This window comes from Girardinichthys multiradiatus, chromosome 18 (genome assembly GCF_021462225.1).
Source record: "Girardinichthys multiradiatus isolate DD_20200921_A chromosome 18, DD_fGirMul_XY1, whole genome shotgun sequence".
In the NCBI taxonomy this organism is placed as follows: Eukaryota; Metazoa; Chordata; class Actinopteri; order Cyprinodontiformes; family Goodeidae; genus Girardinichthys; species Girardinichthys multiradiatus.
In genome coordinates, this window is record NC_061810.1 from 6,163,126 (window position 1) to 6,173,634 (window position 10,509).

Genomic DNA, 10,509 nt, shown 5'->3' on the forward strand with positions numbered 1-10,509 from the left:
AAAGCCTGGCCCGATCTAGTCATCAACAGGTTTTAGTTTTCAAACACAGCATATGATAATGCCATGGCACATAAAAATAAAGAAAAGAAAGAGGGTGTACTTTCTTTTAATGACAAACATCTGCTTAAACAGTGTTATAAATATGCTACTAATAAGCAGATCAGATTTATTTATTTTATAGTTTTATTAGACTAAAAGGAAATTGTCTTCATAGATCTGGAGACATGGTGCACTAATGAAATCTGTTGGGCAACAGATGATAGTACCAAACCAATTTCACAACAACTGGACATTAACAGTTCCTTTAATTACACGTGATATTTATGAAAGATTGCACGTAGATTGGATTTTCTATATAAATGTGAAACAAAGCCTTTTTTTTGTTTTATGTTTCAACTTCTTGGTGTCTTTGCAGTTTATCACTTTCTAATCAAAACCAACATGCGTAAAAAGTGCAACCAAAAGACCCAAAAAGCACCTTTACCACAACTCAAGTGACAATGACCAACACAAAAAAGTGTTTTAATTTACTTTTTATTTTAACATTTCCAATGCATTTTATTCTTCATATACCTTGGAGTGCCTTGTCAAGTATTCACACAACCACAAGCTTTATTTAACTGAATTGAGATTTTATGTGATAGGCCAACACAAAGTTTAACATAATTATGATGAGGAAGATAATGCATGGTGTGCAAATGAAATCAACCCTCTGATACCCCTAAGAAATGTGGTGGAACCAAATTCCTTCAGAAGTCACCGAATTAGTAAGCAGGGCTTACCCCTTGTGTGTAATTTAATCCCAGTATAAACACAACTGTTCCTTGGAGGCCTCAGAGGTTTGTTAAAGTGAAATCAAATAAAAGTACAAACCTGCATGGCTTTCACCAAAACTGACAGGCCCAGCGAGGAGAATAAAAGTAGAATAAAAAGCCAGGAGGTCTATGGAAATTTTGGAGGAGCTGCAAAGATCCACAGCTCAGGTGGGATAATAAGCTCCATTCCACACATCTGGCCTTCATGTAAGAGTGGCAAGTATAAAGCTATTGCTGAAAGAAAGCCTAAAGACACCTGTATGTAGTTTGCCACAAGTCATGTAGGAAAGACAGCAAACATGGAAAAAATTGCATTTTTCTAAACTTCATGCAAAACACTACTTGAAAATTTGTAACACTTATGACTAAATCAGGACTAAATCATCCAAAAATAAATAGATTTAAAGCAGTGTTTTCATTTCTGATACTTTTGTTCTGTTTGTAAAAGTTATAAAATATGAGTTTCAGTGCTTCGTTTGGCCCATTTTTAATAGCACAGGTCAGGTGTAAAATTAATCTAAGGTCTAGATGCCAAACATGTAGCTTAATGTCTCTTTTTAAACAAGGGTTAACTTGCTCAGTTGGGCTCTTCAAAGCAAATTTTTCTATTTTTCCAACCTAATTTACCCAATCTACTTACAATTGAGAACTATTAGGAAAAAAAATCTAAATGTATGGGAAAATTTTACCAAAAATATAACAAATATCATTTAGACTACAAAATATTCAAGTTTCAATTCAAAGATAATGGAGGAACATATGATACATAACTAAAATGTAAAAATAGTTTTATCTTTAAAAATTCCGATTTTTTTAGATAACAGAATAAGGAATAAGTCTGGAAACTAACTTTTTTTCATGCTTTGTTTTCTTTTCCCTTTCTTATGCAGACCTGGAAAATAATCAAAGGAAATTCCAGGTTTTCCAGACTGCATAGGAACCATGTATTTTATAGGTCTGTACTCCAAATTGAGGATTTGCAGTTTTTTTTTGTCAGATTATAAAACTAAATAAATACAAATATGTTGAAAAATATAAAATAAATATATAAAAATATAAATGTCTCTGTAAACAGTACAAACCATACAATCAGGCACACATGTACATTATGTACGTTCTTACCTTTCTGCTCTGATCCACCACAAACACATACATTGAAATGATCACAAACTCCATGTTTCAGTTTTGTTTTTTATTATTTACACACATCATTAAGATGTTTGCCAGTGGTGATGAGATTCTAAATTTCAAATGTGAATCCATTTGGTATTCATTTCCATGTCATATCTTACACAAACAGAAACAAACCAATGTTGAGTTATGATGAAGCCTTATGAATCAGTTTTTTTTACATTGATGCCATCCAAACAAACAGAAGACAGAACCAATAGGCTTAATGACATTCTGTCAGCCGAGCTCGCTCTCATTCTCACACTTCACTTGCGTCTCTCTCCGTCTCCGGCAAGTATTGTGCGATATTGCCTCATTCACTTGAAAGACTTACAACTGCTAGGGGAGATACCAAGAGATTTCACACACATACACACACACACACCATCTTCAAGCTGTAGGAGATGAGATAGGCAACTTCTGTTGTCTGTTGACTGCTGGAGTTTGATGTGTCTCCACTCAGCCCCAAGGGGAATCGATCATGATGAATGAACAAAGCGGTTAAACGTTGTTTTTGGGGGGAGGGGAGGTGCTTGTTAACACATTTCCCCCGCTGCAGTTGATGCAATGATTTAAATTCGGCTTGTAATTCCAGAGAAAAACAGCTTTATTATGGCAAAGTTCAGCTGTCAATCACTGTGATGTTGAGCGGTGGTGAAATGAAGGGAATGGTTCAGACTTCAGCTGAGCTGCGGCTCCAAGCTACAGCGAAAGGGTGAAGGAGCAGCCCCATTCTACATCTGTGTTTTCCTCATTCTTGGTGTGCAACTCCAGCCCTAACCCTAAGTCGTCATTGTAGCTGTCTAACGTAAGCATTCAGCTGCAAAACAAATGCACAATAAGCAAAATGTGGCACAAAGAAAAAAAGTCCAAAGGCAGTGATGAGTGATACCACACAACTGGTTTATTTGGCTGTAATTTACCTGATGAATCATAGATTTCCTGATATTGACATCAAATAATAAAAAGGACCTGAATCTTAGTTATATCAAATTGGTTGATTGACAATAAAATTCCCAGGAAGCCGTCCTGCAAGTAAACGAGTATTGTAGCCTCAGTAAGTGATTGTTTGTCCGCAAAATACAGCCAAGAGACAGATAGAAGGGGTATAAGGGGGTAAAGCAGGTGAATATTTGTTTCTCCGCACAACAAACCAAAACCTGAGAGGGAATCACACTAATCAGGACAAGGTGAGAGAAAAGTTGTGGGCTGACGGGACGGAGAACTCTGCTAAACTGATGCGAAGTGAAGATCTTGAAGCCATGCAGTTAACATAATTTTGCCTTCAAACAGCACTCGCACATGCTTTTCCAAAATCAAACATGCAGTGGGTATCTGATTGGGGGTAAAACAGGTGGAAATACTCAACAGCTTTGCAATACATATTCTCTAAATGTCTCTAAATGAATATTTGTAAAGCATGTAAAACACTTTTGCCAGCAATCCCTTTATTCATTTGATTGTTTTAAGCAAACGATAAGTTATCAGGTAAAAATAAAATATATTTAGTATGAGTCTGCCTTGATGCTGCTGATGTGTGGCACGAAAACAACAAGCAAATTTCAATCACTACCACGAATCCAGAGAGCGTTTAGATAACGATCCATCGACGCGAGCTCAGACTCAGTCATCGTCACAAGGCTGTGAGAACAGTTCGGATCACAGTGATCACGGACAAGATCAGCATCTCCTCATGAAGCCACCTCACCATGGCTTCTCACAGTTCAGTCACATACTTCCACACTTCTCTTTATTCTCTCTTTTTCAGGCAAACATTTCATTCTGTTCGGCCACTTCCCTTTAAATGTTTTTTTTCTCGATAAGAACTACCAGAATCATGCAACTACCCTTTCAATCTTGCTGGGACAGAAACCGGTTGATGCTCTTGACGTGATTGTTGTCTCTGTGCTGGCTGGAGGAACGGTGGTTGAGGTGAGTGAGGGGCGTTTTCAGGCACTACCATCCTGTTTGAGCCGCTGACTGCGAGCCTTGTACACCTCAATCAGTAAATCTTTGACGTACTGGATTTCTCGCTCCACCGACTCCGCCTTGTCACGTAGCTCCCGGTTCTGTCCTTCAAGGCCATGCAGCTCCTCCTCCAGAGAGTCCAGCTCCGCCCTCTTACGCAGCCTGTACCTGTAACAGGGACAGAGGGGTGAGTGTGGGAGGGGGAGAGGGGGATTAGGTTGCATGTACTGATTTTTGCTGCCTTGCACATTTAATCATGAGTCAAGGCCCCTTTCACAATCCTAAATATTTGCCTACAGTTCTGAGTTCAGCCCAAGCATACTAACAGAATTAAGATAGGTGGGGCAGAATTTGGCAGACAGCGAGGGGCTTTCCAATCCTCTCCTACACTCCACAGGAACAATTAAAGCACTGTGGAACATGGTTTATGTAACAATCAAGCCATGTTGGAAAAGCCACAATCATTTAATGATCTTCACATGATCAAGACACATGATCACTTGTGATAGTGATGGACAGGAGACCAGTCCTGGGTGTACCCACCTCTCACCCACTGGCAGGTTGTAGGGGATGGGTGGAAGGATGGATGATCACTCATACTCTTAGCTGTTTTTACTGTTATTCTTGGCATCATAAACCTAATTTATGACTTTAAGCCAACTTTTTTCCAAGGTTAGAGCATGCATTCTAAGGAAACACAAGAACGAAGTGTGGTGTTTACCTGTGAGCAGCAGTTTTGTTCTGGTCTCTCTTCTTCTGCTTCCTCTCTCCGCTGCCTGTATCTAGAGAAGCTGCAGCCATCACCAGGGCTGGCTTCAGGGAGCAGGGCTCATCCTTTAACCTCTGGGTGGGGCGGTGGATGGGGGCGCCCAGCAGCGGCCCCTCGCTCTCCCCTCTAGACAGACATTCATAGCTTTGGTCTGCAAGGCATTCTGGGTAGAGGTAGTGGCCATGTTGGGGCTCCACAGCCTGCGCCTGTGCCGGCTGATCTAGGTCTCCTATAAAGCTATGGTATGGCTCCGTGCCGGCCATGGACTGATGGAAGTAGCCATCACCAGCCACCATTGTCTCTTGAGGGAGACTTCCAGAGAGTCCCCCATCCTTGCTGCAGTGCAAGACCTCGAGCCCTGTGCTGTCATAACTTACATTGACCTTCACGTTGTGCATCAGCTGTCCTTCTCGCTTGTGGTGGCCATCGTACGAGCCACCCAAACAGAAGCCTCGGGCAATCTCTTCACTGCAAAACATTCCTTCGGAAAAACAATAGCTCTCCTCCTCCTTCAACGATAAAGCACATTCTCTCACCTTCTTCACGCTGCCGATGCTGTTCTTGCTCACTGTCTTCAGTGTAGAGTAGTGGTTCACGGAACATTCCGTGCTTCCTGAGTAACACCCCCTGGAGCCCCACGTTTCAAGACCGACTTCATCCCCAACTTTCACAGACTCGCTGAGGATTCTGCGCCCGGCGTTGTGGTGGTAGCGGTGATGGTAGCTGTACGGAGCGGGCCGTGCAATTTTGGTTCTGCTAATGGGACCGCCACAGAAGCTGGCCAGGTCCAGTTCCCCTGTTGCCAAGGTAACTACCACAGGGCTGGTTTCTGATTGGCTGGTCCCGTATGAGCCATAGGGTAACTGATAATAAGACTGGGAACCCATGGCTTGGGAAACCTTGTCACATTTTGAGGATTTCTCCAACTTATTTGTGGTGGATGTGGACTCAGAGCGGAAGTAGTCCTCCAGCTGAGCCAGTTCCTCCTGCAGTAAGGAGGTCATAACCTCCAGATCCGAGGGCACCTTGACATCCTGTTCTAACGGCGAGGGTGGAAGAGATGAGCTCGGAGAAGACTCAGTCGTTGACACAAATGAAGACAAATCAACTTTTTCAGTCATCCAATCAGAGTGACCATCACCTAGAAAAAATGTGATATAAAAATCATAATAATGTGTTAAAAAATGTAATAATACAATCCATTTTCTTTCAATTGTTTGACTAAAATATCTACAAAAACAAATGACAAAAACAGACAAAAATCAAAAGAACCGAGCACCAAACTGAAAAGGCTTAAATCAAAAGCAAGCAATACATCCGAAAAGATCCAAGTGAACAACTAACCGATCATCTGAAAATGATTGAACAGCATCGTCTGCATTCGATAAAAATCCACAGTACTCACTGTACGACATTAGCCCCCGTGCTGCACTGCGGCTCCGACCTCGGGATGTGGAAAAATAAAAAAGCATCTTGGCAAAACTCACCAATTAAGTGCTGCCGCTCCGCTAGCTCCGCCCCCGACCTAAGCCGTGATTGGTTATGGCTAGCCCGTGGGAGAGGGGGAGCGTTGAGCTCGCCCGTGGAAATGGGGGGAATTTTCTTGCGAAGGATCGATGCCGCCATCGTGTCGACTGCTTCGATCGTGTTGTCCAAAAGCACAAACCATTCGCTGGATGGAGGCGAGAGTTGTGGAAACAACTGTAGACCTGTGGAAAATTTAAAGAAGGAAAAAGATTAATTGCTCTCAAAATCCACAATTTCTAAAAGTAAATCAATTAATAATTCATCACAATTCAAGACAAAAAAGGTAATTTAAAAAAATGGCTAAACATAATTTTTTGAGTTTGAATAACTTCAAATTAATTGTCTTAAATGTAATGTTTAGTTGACATGTCATTTTACAGTTTGCAGGCTGTAATTGACCCATGACATTATTTAATACGAAATCAGTAAATGTGTAAAAACTCTACAGATAAAAATATGGAATATGTATTTTTCAAATAATGTAAAACAAATGATAAAAGTAAAAAAAATGTTTTTTATGAATTTTGGACAGTTTTACAGAAAATTTATTTTCAAGATTACTTTATTAATAAACAAAAGTAAAATACAGTTCTAGGTTTTGAGCTTAAAATGAAAATCACAAATGAATCTCAGTTTATGAACAGAAAATATTGGTTTTTATTTTTAGAGTAAAAATAAAATTCTAATAATGTGACTATACATGGAAATATTAACAAAAGTAGTGTAGTAAAATACTGCAGGTTAATAACTACACTAACCAGTCAGGGACTGGTCGAGTGTCTAAAAGTAACTGTTAATTACAAGCTGTTGTTTCCCTGCTAACTTTCCTCTGCTCCTCCAAAGCAGCGAAGCCGTGTACTCACCCCATACTTCCTCAGCTGTTTTGTAGGAGCAAAGCAGTCGAAGCTTAACGGCGCAGAAGGAGGACGTGGTTTAAAGAGCCATTATTTCGCTTTTGGAACTCAGGGACTCTTCATGGAGCGCTAGAACCACGAACAGACTTGCAGGCAGAAAGTTTTTAAATCCGCTACTTCTCCAACTCCTAATGCCCGGACCTGATCACCGCGCTGAAGATCAATCCGCGGTTTCCAGACTTCTCGCGGTCGTTACGTCATAATGCCAGGGACTTTCCCATTATCTAGAGACCCCGGGCTGTTTGCGTCAGCGGCACAACTCTGCTCGACAGGTGCTGCTCTACTTTATGTCAATACCTGATGTTACTTTTACTTTCTTGTCTACTATAGTCATTTTTCCCGCAAAAATAACTTTTGTCGCTTTTTCAAATGTAGTTGTATACTTTTAGAAGCCTTTAAAGTAGTCAAACATTGTCACAATTCGATAGAAAACTAATAGCAGCCCACAAACTCCCTCATTTACCTGTTTACTTGACGTTCTCATGACGGATGAATCAAGCTATTCTTTAAACATTTAGTTTACACCTTAAAACAACTGAACAGAGACAGTGGATAAATAATGACTATGTCGAGCAGACGGAACACCCGGCACTAGTTTCGTGTGCGCTGCAGCGGAAGGACATCATGTTGCAGTTCGAAGGAGTAACTTTAGTTGCAGTCCTGTTGCATCAGATCCGCAGGGGATTCGCTGAACGCTGTAACATTGTGGCCGCTTCATTGGTTTATCAGGGGGAACTTTTCTATTCCTATTGGCTTATTCTCTGATTGGTAATCATTAGGCATTAACGCCAACCTGGGACCTTAGACCTGAGCATGGCGGACAGTGGGGCAGAAATAGTGATGTGTGGGAAGCGAGTAACACTCACCTGTAGCTGGAATCAGTCATTATCAGCAACCGCTATCTTTTTATCTCAATTAGTTTATTGTGTCTGAAGTGTCATGAATGTGAATATATTTAGGAGTAAAACGAATTTGAGAAAATCAGAGCAAACTATTAATTAAAGCGATTCATAAAGCTAAATAAATAGCTATAATTAATCACTTCACTAAACATTTTTAAAATGATTTATGAGCTTCGTTTTTGCAGATTTCCATCAGTCGTTTCTCATGCTTTAGTTTCATATATGATTTTTTTTTGTTTTTCTTCTTCAGTGAAAAGAGATTGTTGCAGTTTTAAATGCCAGTTATATGTCAGCTAAGGATTTTTGTTTATTTTTACAGGCTGTAGTTGCAGTCGCAATTGTTGGGGAATAGATATGCAATAGAATAACAGTAATTATCATAGTAATAATAATAATAAAAATAAATGGAACAATACCTAAATATGAAGAAACAGAGGAAATTCAAAAACCTACATAAATAGAAAACAAATACTAAACTTGGAGCAGCTTTATCAGATGTCATCAGTTGTGGACTGTAAGTCAAAAAGTATTTTAAGCAGTTTATTCTTTTGTTTTAATTTGTGACAGAATTTGATCTGAACACACAGAGGCAAGTCTGCACATATGTTGTTCACACTGTAGTATTTATTAGATATGGAAATAAGGTTGGTCATTTATGTACTTCTTCCCATTAATCTTCTTACAGTGTGTGTGAGTTTCAGAGTAAACAGAGATGCAGAAAAACAATGCAAGGAATCTGAAATCCATATAAACCGATACTGCAAATGACCTTAACTATTATGCAGAGGTCAAACAACTGAATGAATTTTTGAATCATCTGTTTAAGGAAGAGAAAAATAAAAATATATATTGTTGATTGTGTGGTAAATGAGAGTACAGGGCTTTAATTGTTCTGTAATTTTTACCAGCAGGACTGACAAAATGATTTTGAAAACAGCAACAATAATGGGTAAAGATTCAGTTGAAAACATACCAGAATGCCTTTGTATTATAATTATATATATATGTATGTGTGGGTGTGGGTGTGTGTGTGTGTGAGACAGAGATGTCTAAAGAAGAATTTCATAAAACATTTAGATCACAGCAATTAGACAAATAATTTTAAACATTCTAGACATCTCAACATCTATAGAGGAAATCTGGACCTATAATTCAATTGAATTCAGTTTATTTATATAGCGCCAATTCACAACACATGTCATCTCAAGGCACTTCACAAAGTCAGGTACATACATTCCAATTAATCCTAACTATTGAACAGTGCAGTCAAAGTTAGTTATTTATTCAAATTGGATAAAAAGTTGTTCTATCTTAGGAAACCCAGAAGATTGCATCAAGTCAGTGACTTGCAGCATTCCATATAAGAAATGCAGGAGGATGAAGATCCAAAGATTGATTAGTTTATTAAAAATGGATATGTGTGTTAGTTGTAAAATACACCTCAAAATACTGATATGTATTTTATTAATAGAAACATTAATTAATATTACATAATTATTATTAATTGTAAGAGTTTCTGAACCAAAGGATGTGATGACATTTAAACGTTTGCTTGGGTGACAAGTCTAACAAAGAGATTTTAAAGGACCAAACATGTATGATATAGGAACAGTGCTGGTCCAGACCATGTTGCAGAGTAAACATTAAGAATCAAATAAAATATAATACAACGGTTTGCAAAAGACCTGATTGTTTTTTTACTGACCCAATCAGTTGACCCTGGAGGTGTTTGGGTTTTCTTGTCTGTACGATTTGACTGCACCTTGCTGTTTTTAAGTTCTTAGATTTTGTATTCTTCAGTATATTTCCTGGTGTCCATTAGAATTAGGTGATTTAGTTTATTTGATCGGTTTCTTCCCTGTTATGTTCTTTAGTTACTTAATTCTTAGTTAATTTCTGTATTCCTGTACATTCAGATTTCTTTTAGGTTCCTTCCAGTGTTTCTGTGTCGGCTCCTGCCCATTTTCTCTGCTCCCTCAGCTCTCTGTCCCCTCATTGGTCTCAGCTGTTACTCATTCTTACCTGATTACTCTTACCTGCTTGCCCTGTCGTTTTTCCTCACTTCTCCCCATGTATATAAAAGCTCTCTGGTTGTTCTCATTGATAACTGGATTCTACTGTTTTCCTGCCATTTTCATGTCCATTGAATTGAATTGAATTGAATTGAATTGAATTGAATTGAATTGAATTGAATTGAAAGACACCTGAAGTATCTGAACAGTCAATAGGAAGTTTAGACAGATCTTTGGAGTAACTTTTTTCTGCTCAAGAAAATAAAATTGGATTGTTTAGGATTCACTGATAACTTGTGTAGTGTGAGCTGTTAAACCAACACTGACACTGCTCAGTCAATCAGTCAACTAAAATTAGAGCGTGAGTGAAACTTGGGTCATCTGCCAGTATTGTTGGTTAAAAGGAGAGCCGCTTCTTATATCTGTGTGAAG

General features: G+C 39.0%; 1 protein-coding gene across 4 annotated transcripts; it reads right to left on the reverse strand.

The window, feature by feature from the left end:
• Positions 1–2,867: 2,867 nt before the first annotated feature.
• Positions 2,868–9,951, reverse strand: atf5b (activating transcription factor 5b). Of its 4 annotated transcripts, none has more exons than XM_047392566.1 (4): positions 9,771–9,951; positions 6,210–6,431; positions 4,675–5,863; positions 2,868–4,121 (listed from the first exon to the last, which is right to left on the reverse strand). In XM_047392566.1, exons 2-4 carry the CDS (start codon positions 6,346–6,348, stop codon positions 3,935–3,937), a joined length of 1,515 nt encoding a protein of 504 aa, XP_047248522.1. In that variant the 5' UTR covers positions 6,349–6,431; positions 9,771–9,951; the 3' UTR covers positions 2,868–3,934. The 4 variants fall into 4 exon arrangements, with proteins under 4 accessions (XP_047248522.1, XP_047248521.1, XP_047248520.1 ...); XM_047392565.1 differs by lacking the exon at positions 9,771–9,951 and adding an exon at positions 7,627–7,846; XM_047392564.1 differs by lacking the exon at positions 9,771–9,951 and adding an exon at positions 7,113–7,597.
• Positions 9,952–10,509: the final 558 nt, after the last annotated feature.